This window comes from Sphaeramia orbicularis, chromosome 17 (assembly GCF_902148855.1).
Source record: "Sphaeramia orbicularis chromosome 17, fSphaOr1.1, whole genome shotgun sequence".
In the NCBI taxonomy this organism is placed as follows: domain Eukaryota; kingdom Metazoa; phylum Chordata; class Actinopteri; order Kurtiformes; family Apogonidae; genus Sphaeramia; species Sphaeramia orbicularis.
The window spans coordinates 21,619,817-21,634,136 of NC_043973.1; the positions used below are offsets into that span (position 1 = coordinate 21,619,817).

General features: G+C 39.5%; 2 protein-coding genes across 3 annotated transcripts; one reads left to right on the plus strand and one right to left on the minus strand.

The window, feature by feature from the left end:
• Window positions 1-61: 61 nt before the first annotated feature.
• On the plus strand, window positions 62-8,163 carry LOC115436917 (AP-1 complex subunit sigma-3-like). Of its 2 annotated transcripts, XM_030159908.1 has the most exons (6): window positions 62-223; window positions 5,242-5,420; window positions 5,525-5,633; window positions 6,430-6,567; window positions 7,211-7,272; window positions 7,436-8,163. In XM_030159908.1, exons 1-5 carry the CDS (start codon window positions 221-223, stop codon window positions 7,250-7,252), a joined length of 471 nt encoding a protein of 156 aa, XP_030015768.1. In that variant the 5' UTR covers window positions 62-220; the 3' UTR covers window positions 7,253-7,272; window positions 7,436-8,163. The 2 variants fall into 2 exon arrangements, with proteins under 2 accessions (XP_030015768.1, XP_030015769.1); XM_030159909.1 differs by lacking the exon at window positions 7,211-7,272.
• Window positions 8,164-8,306: 143 nt separating this feature from the next.
• scg2b (secretogranin II b) lies at window positions 8,307-11,594 on the minus strand. The gene is made up of 2 exons (XM_030159882.1): window positions 11,479-11,594; window positions 8,307-11,040 (listed from the first exon to the last, which is right to left on the minus strand). The coding sequence occupies exon 2, from the start codon at window positions 11,021-11,023 to the stop codon at window positions 9,215-9,217; it is 1,809 nt and encodes a 602-aa protein (XP_030015742.1). The 5' UTR covers window positions 11,024-11,040; window positions 11,479-11,594; the 3' UTR covers window positions 8,307-9,214.
• Window positions 11,595-14,320: the final 2,726 nt, after the last annotated feature.

Genomic DNA, 14,320 nt, shown 5'->3' on the forward strand with positions numbered 1-14,320 from the left:
GGAAGGGTGTTGGATGTGGTGACGCGTCCGGCAGGCACCGCTCCTCGCGCTGCCAGGGGGGCGGAGTTAAGAAACTTTCACACCGACCGAGTGGAGTGGAGTGGAGTGGACGGCGGACAGATATGTGCCCGGCTCGGATAGTTGACCCCTGGTGAGGGTTAAAGTGCTTAGTTTTAACTACACATATGCTTTAACATCTGCGTCTTGGCGCTGCGTCAAAATGGTGAGTGTACGTGCCGGTTTTTGTTTGTTAACGTCAGGTGCCGTCAACCCGTTTCACCTGTTGCACCTGTTGACAGGTAGCTAATGCTAAAACTACACCACTTCCTCTTGAAATGACGCCAGTTTTTTTTTTTCTTCTTATATATATATATTTGAGTCCATACAACACCGATATTTGGTTTATTTTTCATGACATTTCATAGCAGCTCATATTTTTTGGATTCTGTTGAAAAGCGACTCGGAAGTAAGGTGTACGTTTCCTAAAACTACCGAACAGGTTTCGTCAGTTTCCGTCAGTTTCCGCCTGCCTCCTGCACCTGTGGGTAGTTGGATACTTTTCCTAACTATTTGCCTGCGGCTTTACTGAGGATCCACCTGGAAAAACCAGTCATAGGACGGGTTTACTATGTATGTCAATCAAATAGTCTTTTTTTTATTTTTTTAAGTCGGTTTCTGTTACCTGCAAAACAGGTATGTCATTTTTTGTAATCTTGAATAACTGATCTGTGATCATCCATTCAGTTTCATCTTGTGTGTCTCTAAAGCAGGGGTGTCAAACACACGGCCTGCGGGCCAAAACAGGTCCGCCAAAGTATACAACCTGGCCCTTTTAATGCAAAAGTTTACACTGAGGATGTTAACAGTCAAGGATGTTGAACTTATTTTAGTTCAAAGGCCACATACAGCCTAATGGGATATCAAGTGAAATTATCATAATAAGTTATTAATAATGACAGCTACAAATTTTGTTCTTGAGCAGTTAAATTACATTATGAAAATATTTACTCATTTATAAACTGTCTTTTCACAATAAAATGGGAATTACCTGCACCTGTGGGTAGTTGGATACTTTTTCTAACTATTTGCCTGTGGCTTTACTGAGGATCCACCTGGAAAAACCAGTCATAGGGTGGGTTTACTATGTATGTCAATCAAATAGTTTTTTTTATTTTTTTAAGCCGGTTTCTGTTACCTGCAAAACAGGTATGTCCTTTTTTTAATCTTGAATAACTGATCTGTGATCATCCATTCAGTTTCATCTTGTGTGTCTCTAAAGCAGGGGTGTCAAACACACGACCCACAGGCCAAAACAGGTCCGCCAAAGTATACAATCCGGCCCTTTTAATGCAAAAGTTTACACTGAGGATGTTAACAGTCAAGGATGTTGAACTTATTTTAGTTCAAAGGCCACATCATCTAAAATTTGCTTAGAGGTCTTATTTATGTCTTTGTGTATAAGAAATCAATATAAGTAAATCCCCAAAGGAACTTTGTGTTGGTAAATACAAGTTAGGCAAATTTACAGGATTTCAGTTCTGTTACAACATGTTGATGGTCATATGAACTATGTTTTCAGGTCAAAAATGTCCAATTTCATCACAATTAATGTTATATTTTCATGTCACAAATGGCCAAGTTATATTTTAACTGAATTTACCTGAAAAAAATATTCTATTCTTTTAGATTCCCTAATTTTTCTTACAAGATTATATACTACATATCACATGTTTTATTTTTACAGGTTGCAATATGGAGTATGGTGCTGATCCATCCTGCTTATGTTACGCCAATACATAAATTAAGAATGTCACACATCACTTTTTAAATCAACAGTTTTCTAATAATAAGCATTTTTATAAAGAAATAATAATTCTATATTGTTATTTACTCTTTAGTATGATGATAAACTATACAATAAATGATTATGATACTAGTTTTTGCACAGGGATCATTTGTATAAATGGTGACATGGCTGCTGAGCATCAGTATGATGGGATCTGTAACGACCATGTCACATCCGTCCACTGCCACATTTTGTGTTTTTGTTCAGCTGTTATTGTTATAGATCCACAATACTAACATGTATGAATAAGAGGATAATTAGCAATAGTAAGTCTATAAGTTTATTACTAATAAAGTACTGGTACTGACCAGATCATCATGAGTAATGTCACATCCGTCCACGAGTAAAAGTTTTCACATACACGTGGTATTCAAAATCCAATATTTCTGAAATATAGCTTCCACTGTCAAATAATATCAGTAGTCTGTGCACAAATGTATTAGCATTATTTCAACACAGTTCTATGCATTTCTTACAACTTTTTTTTTTTTTTTTTTTTTTTTACAAAAATGGCCACTCATTTGACCCCCTAAGTAAATTGTAGCTGTATTAATAATGATAACGACACATTTTGTTCTTGAGAAGTTAAATTATGGAGGGATTTCACTATCAAAGCAGGACGGCGCACCTTACATAGACACGAGCGTAAAAACTGAAACTGAAGAGGTAAACATTTTTATTGATTTAATTTCATTGATACTTATGTACAATGAATGTGACACAAGGACCCTCTTTTAACTGATTGTTTTTTGAATTGGCTAACGTTACTATTTTAGTGAGGTGTTAAGTGGTATGTGACTAAATACTTAAAAGACTGGTACGTTAACTAGCTAACAATCAGCAGTCAAGTGACAGGTCATTGTACTGGCTGCTAAGTGTCTTCTTATCAAATGTAGATGTGCAGTTGCCACTATTTTTCTCATTGTGCCCTGGGACAAATGAAAACAAAGTCAGTGTTGACATTTCGCTGATCTGCAACAAACCCTTATTTGCTGTGAATATTTTTGGACATTTAGTAGATTTGATTGAGCCTGTTTAACATTTCTTTCAGTTATTAATAGTAACTGCAGAGGTGGAAAGAGTACAGAAATATGCTACTCAAGTAAAAGTACCGATACTTTGATGAAATTTTAGTTAAGTAAAAGTACTGGTCTAAATAAGCACTCAAGGAAAAGTTAAAAGTACCTGGTTTAAAATGTACTTAAGTACTTTTTAAGAGGGTGAAGCAGTCACTTTAATTTGATTTGTTCATTATTTGTCTATTTTGTTCTGTATTTTATTCATTTTTTACCCCTTGACCAACGGGTATTGTAATCGTTTTGTCGTCTGTCTGTCCATTCAACGGCTTAATTGCATGATCTGAAGAATGCATCGAGATATCTGCACCAAATTTATACTATGGATGCATCTTGGCATGGAGCAGAAGCCTATTGAAAATAGATGACCTTGACGTACTTTTTCAAGGTCAAATGGCCTTCTGTCTTGTGCAGTTATAATATCTAAGTACTTTCAAATATAAATATGTATGTATTAAGTTTTACACAAAGACAGTCTAATCTAAATTGTAGAGCAGTAGGCTAACTTTCAACAGAATCTTACACAATATTAAGCTGAGGGGTATTAAATATGCACAGCACGTTATGTTTGTCTATTTTGTTCCTTATTTTGCTAATTTTTGTCTTATTTATTTCTTATTTTGTTCATCTTTGTGTATTTTGTCGTTTATTTTTTTCAGCATTGTGTAGCCTATAGTCTGTAAAATATATGGTTTATGAATTATTTTTTAATTCAGGCCAACATTTTTTTTTTTTTTTTTTTTAACTCAGTAACTGATGTGATTTAAAATGTAATTTAGTACAATAATTACAAAAAACGTTGTTCACTAAAAGTAAAATTACCCATTTACAAAATTACTTTAAAAAGTACAAGTACACAAAAACCTGCTCAGTAACATGAGTAAATATGGTCTGTTACTTTGGACCTCTGAGTACTTAAGTGGCAGAATGTAACAGAATCATGAACACAGTACACTGGCAGCAGAGTAGACTCTTGAATATCTACATTTTATAAGAAGACACTTTTAGCAGCCAGTACAGTTGAAAATCAATTAAAAGGGGGTCCTTGTGTTACATTCATTGTACATAAGCCTCAATATTTGCTAGTTGACGGACTAAAAGCCTCACATTTTTTCCAGATGCCATGGCTCCACGTAGTGCTTATCCTCCAAATGTAGATTTCAGCTAAGACACACCATTGAACCCAGGTCCCGGGTAGCAATCGTCTAGTCGAGTCTTAATCTGTGACGTCATTCCCAGTAAAACTGGAAGGAAGTGTAGCTCAGTGAAGAGTCAAGAGCGAGGAGAACATAAAAATAAACATAAACATAAAACTGAGAATGAGCAGAAAACAGAATCAAGAGCAAAGAGAACAGAAGCGAGCATAGAAATCAGAAAGTAAGAGGTGATTTTGCAACAGTGAGTGAACATTTTAATTGTGTGCACCTCTCGTTGTTTTTATGTGTCCACAATAGTAATTTTACTCCCCAAAATATTATTTTTACCTCTTCAGTTTCAGTTTTTACGCTCGTTTCTATGCAAGTTGTGCCCTCCTGCTTTTGATAGTGAAATCCCTCCATAGCCCCTGAACCAAAATGAGTTTGACACCCCTGCTCTAAAGGTACGTACGCTGAATAAAATATAAACTCTGTGCTAATATTATGTTTGCACCTGGACAAGCAGCAAATGTTATGTAGGCCTGCACTGATCTGGAAAAGCTTTAAGGTGGAATTTACAGAGGTTATCAGGTCAAACAGTGTGTTCCCGCCTCGGCTTCAAAACATGGATTTGTGAGAACTGAAGATAACTTTGAGCACAAATAGACTCTGATATGTAGTGATACATTTCTTAAAACACACAGCTGCCTTCTTACCTCACACTCTTAAATCAACAATGCACGGAAGAGTTGAAGGAAACAGTGTGGCAGTTCTCTTCCAGTGGCGGTGGTGGTGGGGGGGTTGTCTAGTAAATGTCTAGTTTGATAAGTAGCCAAAACTGCCCCAGTGCAAGGAAACACATTCTCTAAACATCTAACATGAGTCCTTTGCTCTCAAAAAACGGAAACTCCACTTCAGCCTCCTCTTCAATTGTTTATTGACCTGTATTTGTCAGGCCTTGAGGGGTTTCATTTTTCCTGTAAGCACAGTTTCGGGTCACTTGAGTTACTCTTTAATGAAATGGAGGACCACAGCAGACCATTTGTTGAACCTTGGTTTGTTAGTCAGTTAATAATATCCTCTGGCTTGACTTTGTGAGAAGGTGTGTGTATTTGTTCGTACATGTGGCGTTGAACTTCGCCTGCTCTTTTCTTCTGACCCTACGTTGTGTCCCTGTCGGCAGATGCGCTTCCTGCTGCTCTTCAGCCGTCAGGGGAAGCTGCGTCTGCAGAAGTGGTTCACGCCTATGTCAGAGCGTGAGAAGAAGAAAATCATCAGGGACATGACCACCATGGTGTTGTCACGGCAACCACGGTCGTGTAACTTCCTGCACTGGAAAGACCTGAAGATTATTTACAAGAGGTGAGTGCTGCCTCTGCTCTCTGTGTTTCGCCTCTTAGGCAAGAAGATCGGCCGTATCCGTTTAACATGTGCTACTTAATCATTCATTTCTCCATTTTCTTCAGGTATGCGAGCTTGTATTTCTGTTTGGCTATAGAGAACCAGGAGAATGAGCTGTTAGCCCTGGAGGTTATTCATCGCTACGTGGAGCTGCTGGACAAATACTTTGGCAATGTATTCCACTCTTTCTCACATTCAAGTGTATAGCCTAGAGAGCAGTAGTTCAAAACTGATCATAGAGTTAACCAGGAGAGCATAGAAATGTTAATGTTGCATTTAACCCTTTCATGCATGAATTATGAGAACCTTAGTTGAGTTTTTTTCCTGAGTGTTTTTATTCTTTTTTAGGCATGAAAAAAACAATGCAATTGAAATTTTTTTTATGAACCTATTTTTCATGGAGTTACAAAAATGTCCACTCAGCTGGACACCAGTTTTTGAAGCAAAAAAACATGTATTTAAAACCCATCATCAGAAAGTGATAAACTGCGTGAAAACTATGAAATAAAAACTTTTTTCATGCAGCTAATCTGATGTTTTCTCACATTTTAACATACTCTAATACAATTTATTATTACTTCCTTCATGCAGACAATATGCAAAAAAAACCTTTTTGATTAAGAAGACTGTTGATTACAGTCTAATAACAATTAACAATTGATTTAACACATGTTACTGCAGATCAGGTTTGTCAACCTGATCTGCAAAGTTACAGTAATGGTATGAATTACAATGTATTATGGGATGATGCATAAGCGTCCACTGTGTCGGCTGATATGGAACTAAAACAACAAAACCCATGAATATATACAGAATAAATGCATGAAGAGCTGGAGAATAACTGTCCACTGTAGTGACCAGTATGCATGAAAGGGTTAACAACTGATTTAAAATATGACAGATTATAATAAAATACCCGCTGCTCTACAAATGATCCTATTTAAGAATGTTTAACAATACCTCCTCTCAGGTGTGTGAGCTGGACATAATCTTTAACTTTGAGAAAGCCTATTTTATCCTGGATGAATTTCTAATGGGAGGAGAAATACAGGAAACCTCCAAACAGATTGTGAATCGCTGCATCGAATCCTCAGACATGCTACAGGAGGTGAGTTGTGACGATAATAGCCTGTAAACAACTTGTCTCTGCGGTGTGTGTGAGCATGTAACATCTGTTGCACGGCTCAAAGTAATTAGAAAAACAAGTGACCTGTTTTTATGTAGGCGAGTGAATAAAATCACGGTTGTGGGGAACTTTCCACACTAGAGGGGTCCAAATGGCTCACATCAGTTCTGTAAATGTTACCGAACACTAGTTTCCCTTTATTTGTGTGGAGTGTAAACTTACCAACAATCCAACAAGTAGTCAGTGTCCTAATGAGTTCAATTAACAATGGTGCTGTTGAGTTCTTGGCGTGTCTTTGTCTTTGTCGTAGCTAAAAGGCTTGTGGATATTAGCTGTTTTTTTTTCCACTGCTGTTTTTCTCATCCCTCTGTGCATCTCTCTCTCTCTCTGCCAGTGTTATTGCGAGTGAGAGACAGATTTCCCTGGAACGTGGCATAGGTTTAGTGTTTGGCTGATGCTTCCTGCTCTCCCTGTAGATTCATGGCTCTGTGTGGTACAGTAGTGAACTGGGTGTGTGTGTTTTGTTTTTGTTTTGTGCTTCTGAGTAAGGCTGACTAACACATGAATCTAGAGTTGGACTATGTGCAGTGTAGCCTTCCATTCATTTTGACCATTATCACTTCAGGATGACAGCAGTGAGTGGTATGAGGTGGAGCTGTTTGGATGACCTTGAATATGGACAGAAAGGTTAGATGTTCTGCTTGTGTTAGTTACAGTGTGTTAGTGTTTCTCAGCACTTAATAACAGGTCATGTGTGTAGACGTGTGACTGTTAATATTCATTGCACCATCATGTATCTTGAGGGAAACGCAAACCTGAATCTGTCTTTCTTCTTTGTGCCTTTTCTCAGACCATGGAGGAGTACATGAGCAAACCTGCATTTTAACCTGTGGAAAAGGATAAAGTTGGGATGTCGCCGGGAGGATTATGGGAACCAAATGTACCGTACGGGTCAAAGGAGTTTCTGAGTGTGAAAATGGGATTGACTTTGATTTCAGCCTACTGAACGTCTGCTTGCCTTCTGCCTAAAGCATTACTCAGTTCGAACTCAGATGAGTGTAATATGGCTTTAAAATCTTTTGCTCAACTGAAGAAGGGAATGAGAAATGCTTTTACACTGTGTGCCGATATTGATTTATAAATGAAGTAGCAATAGAGGATCAGGGATGTGAAAATCATAACTATGAAGTGATTATTGGATTTATAAGTGTGTTGAGTTCATATAAAATCAGTAACAGTATATTTAAGTCATGAATTACACTGGAAGTTAATACATTTACACTGAAGATAATTTTAGGGAAATATCATCCAGCTTTATATATATATATATATATATATATATATATATTTAAAAAAACATAATTTCAGTCCTAAAAAAATATATTTGTTTGCTTTCCTTGTTAACTGATTTTTGAATAAGACTGATTCAGAGGATTTTAGTGTGTGTAGCTTGTGTCATATGTGTGGGTATTTTAAAGGAGTGTTTGCTAGTGTGGGTGTGAATATTTCTGTCTTTTTATAATGTGCAATTTTTAAGGTTGAAGCTTATGATTAAAATATGTATTTTGATAAACAGTTTCCACCGAGTTATTGTTATACTTTTTTTTTTTAGACCTCATTGTGTCATTTCTGATTACACCGTATTCTCTTATTTCCTTGATTTTTAAACCCTGATTTTCTAGCGTTCGTGATTTTATAATAAGGCAACACAACTCAGCAAGAAGAAAAATAATACAGCTGATGCTTTATTCATCTGTGATTCATCACACATTATTGAACATGTACAAAATGGCTTAAAAATGAGCATACATAGCACAACCACTGGTAGGCCAACAATACAGAGCTTCAGTATGAAAGGGTTGGAAGGCAGGTGACGGTCTGATATTTAAACTTGGAAATAATTACCCATAATAATAACATTAAATCCACTAACCCTGAACATTTCAGGAGCCACAATGACAGTTGTTCTCAGCTCAGCACACTGGTCTAAACAAATAATCCCTATGGTTCCTATATTGTACACCTGTCATTTCATTATGATACTTATTAATATTGAATAGAAATGACTATAGCTTGTGTTTTAAAGGCCCAGGCAGCATTTAACGTGATCATTTACAGATATATTCACATATGTAGTTAAAGAGTCTGACATACATGAAAAATAAACATTTTTACCATTACTCTGTTGGTTATAATTGAAAATATAGGCCTGTTTTCTGCACCATTGATGTAAACAAACTTCAAACAACAGCACAAAACTTTAACAATAACTTTGGGTTTAATTTACATTTGATATTAGTCGGTATAATTATAAATTTGGCAATGACAGGCTATAATCCAAACTATTTTAGTGTATATAGCTATATATATTTTTTTTTAAAACATTCCAGTCACAGATTGTACTCTTCATTTCTTATAGTATCACTGTAACATTCCTGCAGCAAGTAGGGACTTATTTTTATACAAATGCATTGGACTTGTAAGATTGCTATAGTTTTCGAGGGTGATATAATACCAGCTATAGCCTAGTTCATATAATAGAAATCTGTAAACTAGATCACGTCCACCAAACTTTATTTTGAGACAGTATAAATACTAAATTAACTTCGTGCGTCTTGCATGATTCAGGCTACATCCCTGCCGCTGTTTTTTCACGGTGCTCCTTCTCCTCTTCTTCATTCACGGTCTGTGGAGCCGAGGTCTTGGCCGCCACGGCATCCTTCCCCTGCTGCATCTCCGTGGGGTTTACACTCTCCTCCTCCTCGGCCTCTTCGGTTTCCCTCTTGGCCACTGGTCTCTTTTCACTTTGACCCAAGTAGTCCTTCATGGCCTTCTCGTACAGCTCATAAGGGAACTGGCCCTTCATCTGGGCCTGGGTGTCCCTCTTGTTTATGTTGGGGTACTCTGTGAGGATTTTAGCCGCCAGGTAGGTGGTCACCTCATCTTCCACATCACCATCATCATCTTCATCATCACCTGCATCAGCCTGGCGCTTCAGGGGCATTTTATTCAGCTCAGATAGAAAGAGGTTCTCCCTGCGTCCTGATGGAGGCGGGATCCGAACTGGTCCTGAATTTGCAGCGGGGTTGGACACTACTGGGATTCTATCCGAGGATGAGGGGGTCTTCACGGGTCTCTGCACCACCGGGTACTCATTGCTGATAGTCTCCACACCGATGATGTCTAGAAAGTCCTCCCTGTCCATGTCCTCAGGAGCGGTCTTGCTCTTCACAGGCAGTCTGCGGCTGAAGTACCTGATTTTGGGGGTCTGGCCGGTGGTGTAACGGGCTGAGCCTTGAGGGTCGCCGCGGTGAAGCTTTCTGAGCTCCTCTGTAAGCAGCATATCGATAAGATCCTGAGGAGGGACGTGGAGTTTTAAGGAGAGCTCCAGCAACTCTTTGACTGTCCGAGGATCCACGATGGAGGGGCGGATCAGTCTCTTTCTTTGCTCTCCGGTCTTATCCCTCTTCTGCGTCTGGTCACTCATCTCCAGGACCTTCAACAGGTAATAATCGACCAGTTTGGTGTCATCATCAGCCTCCTCTTGGTTCTGGTTTGCCCTACGCTGCACCTCCTCCCGTTCTGCCTCCTCCTGTTCATCCAAAGCCCTGTCCATTTCTTCGTGGCTGCCGTTGACCAGCTCCTCCGTCTCTTCTCTCTCCTCCACGGGAACCCACTCCTCTCCTCCTGCCACGTCCTCGTACGCCTGGTTCCTCAGGCTCACTGCGTCTTCATCCTCATCTTCATCATCCCCGAACACGTCTCTCTTCTGTCCGGCGGGAGAGGGCATCCGGCCGAGTTCTTCGAAGATGGAGCGTAAATTGGCCAAACTCTGGGGCGTGTACTGCTCATCCAAGTCCTCCGTGGCCCTTTTGGAAGCGTCTGTGTTCTCCTCATCCTCAAACATCAGCGGGTATTTCTTATGAGGCCTCGGGAAGTTGCCGTAGTCTACAGGTGCGCTCTCGGGGATCTCAGTGTCTTTGGTGCGGTGCCTGTGCGTGCGTCGGTCGTTCCTGGGCGCAGACGCAGGGCCGAGCTTCACCTCTTTTCCGGCCTGATCCTGCAGAGACCTGAGCAGGGCTTTCATCAGCTGCTCGGCGGTAATGTCCTGCCTCTGCAGACCGGGGGCAGCCTGTCGGTCCCCGGGAACCTCGTCCTGCTGCGAGGCGAGCTGAAGCAGAACCCTGAACTTATCCACTTCGTCGTAATCCCCGGGTTCAGGTCGGCCTCCGTTCCGCTGCTTCAGGTTCTCGATGTACTCCAGGGCTTTCATCATATCGGAGCTTGGTGGGTAGGCAACCGGCTGCCCCTCACTCTCCCCGCCTCGCAGCCTGTAGTGGCGGGGGAGAGATGCAGCCTGCACGGCGCATCCATGGAGGAGGAAGGCGAGCAGGACCACGGCTCCCCCCGCGGGCAACTTATGGTGGAAATGCAGCATATTAGGCTATTTATTACCTACGGATCAAAAGAACACACAATCAGATCAAGACACAATGTACTTTTCACCTGTAATAGCTTTTACTCGACAGCAACGCAGTATGTTTTGATGCTGGATCTACTGCCGTATACAGATTGAATGATACGATTCGGTGCGTAAAAGAGACGTTCACATTACCGGATGAGTCACACAACGTTGTCATAGGCAACATCTGCTTTATTTATTATTAATTATTATTATTATTATTTCTATCGGCATACATCTCAATAAAAAAATCCTTTCTTTTCCTTCCATATACGAGCAAGAAGCTGAAATCGACGACTGTGCATGTCTTTCACCATTATGACAACACAAGCATAAAGGCAACCAGACAGAAAAATATAACATCGCATCTTAAATATTCTGACACTCATTTAGGTGAAGTCTCGTCTCCTATAGAAATATATTCATCTTACCTTTGGCAATAAAGCTCAGACAGTAGCGAAGGTGTATGGCATCTCCTCAGGAGCGGTGCTGTTTTCAGCACTTGGACAGCTCCCCTCGTTATATGAGGCAACACCTGACCACTGCGTCATCACACAGCGCACGCAATAACCGCCTTGAAAAAAATCCATATAAATGATTCAGGTTTATCATATGGCATACTAAAAAGCCCTCCGTTTTAAAAATAGCCCTCCTCTCTGTCTGTTGCATACATCTCCCTGTAAAAGCTACTGGCTAAAGAGATGTCTGGAGGTAGATGTAGGTCTGTGAACTTCAGATACAGTATGTTCTGATACCTTCAGTGTGTTAAAGTGGATATTCACCATCTTTGAAAACAGTACAAATATCAGAGAGATCCTTCATTTTTCCTTTTCCTATTTATTTTAAAGTTGAACAAATGCCAACATAAGTCTTCTTTGTGTGAGATGCTGCATAACATAACAATAATTACATGAAAAACAAGCGCAAAGAGGCATTTTTTTTGTCAATCCGGTGTAATGCAACACCCATTTTCATTACTTTTACCACCTTCACTTCTAGTCGTCGCAGCATATGAAGAGTTAAACCCTCTAGCGATGACTCACAGGCTAAAACCACCGCGGAGTTGCTGTCGCAGTTCAGCAGCTCTCTCTCTCTCTCTCTCTCTCTCTCTCTCTCTCTCTCTCTCTCTCTCTCTCTCTCTCTCTGACAGAGACGACGATAAACAATCTCCTGTCGTTTTTTTTTTTTTTTGTTTTTTTTTTTGAGGGAGGGGGGCGTAGATCGGGAGTATAGGTCGCCAAGATAAAGGGGCCACAGCTTGGCATCTGGCGATAAAAAGGTCACTCGTGGGTGGTGACAAACTTTATGACAAGATCAGAGCCTCCCTTATCACTTCAATACTTCATTCATAGTATCACTACTATCATCCAGTGAAGTTTCTTCCTTATGTCGTTTAACTTATGCAATTATATTGAAATTATGCATAAAAACTACTTTATATCTACAAACTGAAAGCAAAACCATGTCATTTCTACCACTGATTTGAAGATCATGGCTACATGTTTAGTAGATACACACAGAAAAATATCTACATTTCATTTATTAGTCATATTCCACTACTCTTATCATGTTTTTCCTGCTTTAATGTTACTCTCCTGCTATCTCTCCAAATGCCGTATCAAATACCTCAGCACTTGATGCAGGTCAAGCCTCCTTTATACACTCTAAATGATTCGAGCCATTTTGATCAATGCCCTCTGACACTCCATACACATAAGTGCTCTTCCATTTCAGCCCTGCAATGTTCAGTGCACATTTAATTGCATCCATGCTCTTTATTTATTCCATGTTTTCATCCCTTCACCTCCATTAAACTGGTAAAAACCCACCCACTTAATCCTTTCACTTTCCCCTCACTGCTGAGCACACAGCATGTCATCACACGAAGGAGACGTCAACAACACCGGGGGTGCGTTTTACTTGAATGTGCCGTCAGTCGCATGCTCTCCAGGGCTGAGGAGCTGCAGAGAGCCTTCTGATGTTAGAAGAAAAATCCATCTGCCCGACTGGCTTGTGTGTGTGTGTGGTTGTGTGTATGTGTGTGTGCTTGTCTGTCTTCATTTCTATGAATGTGCATGCTAAAGGGAGGAGAAAAAGAACAAACTGAATCACAGATATAGAGAAAGACAGACAGAAAGAGGTGGTGTTTATAAACTGTCTTGTATAATCCCACAGCATCATCCTCTGACATCACAAGTCTCCATTCAGAAATAGTCTCCACCCAGAGCTACAACACTGGCTCTGAGGGTCACAACAGTCAGCATGCTGCAGAATCAATCATTTAAAGGTTACATTCTCTCATGTACCCATTATGAAATGGATAATAGAATATACCCTTTGCCTGCTCTCAGTCCTTCAGTGGATTATCTTAAATCTGCTTAAAAGCAAGAAGTACACTTGTCCTATACAATATAAATGCATCTTGATCCGACTACACCACAGGTGTCAAAGATGCGGCCGGGGGCCAAATCCGCTCTGTCAAAGGGTCCAGTCCGGCCCTTGAGATGAATTTGTGAAATGCAAAAATTACACTAAGATATTAACAGTCATTTTAGTTCAGATTCCACATTCAGAACAATTCAATCTCAAGTGGGCAGGACCAGTAAAATACTATCATAATAACATACAAATAATGACAACTCCAAATTTTTCTCTTTGTAAATGTAAATATTTTCATGTATTTAGACTAAAACAAAGTATAATTTTGCAAAAAAAAAAGGGGGATAACCTGAACAAATATGAACAACCTGAAATGTCTTAAGAGAAGTAACTACAATTTTAACAATATTCTGTTATTAAATGTTTTGTGTATTTGTAGATCCACTGTGATCTGTAAGTTATAATGAACATGTGTAAATGATAAACTGAGGCAGAATATTGTTAAAATTACACTTATTTTTTTCAGTTTGTTCATGTTATTCACATCTTTTGAAAGGATAGTTTGTAGATGTAAACCTTTTCATTATGTAAATTTACTTTTTTCCTCTAAAACAAAGAGAAAAGTTTGGAGTTGACATTATTTATATATTATCATGTTATTTTACTGGTTTGGCCCACTTCAGATCAAATTTAGCTGAATGTGGCCCCTGAACTAAAATGAGTTTGACACTCCTGGACTACGCTTTTTGCCCCAATGATCGTGATTATAAAACACAATAAATAGACAGAACTGCATTGAAATTTCTATGTGTTTATCTGTGTCTGGGTCTGCCACCAGGGCTTTATGATGCTTTTCAATGATGGATCAGAGGTTTTCAAACCCACATCCCAGAA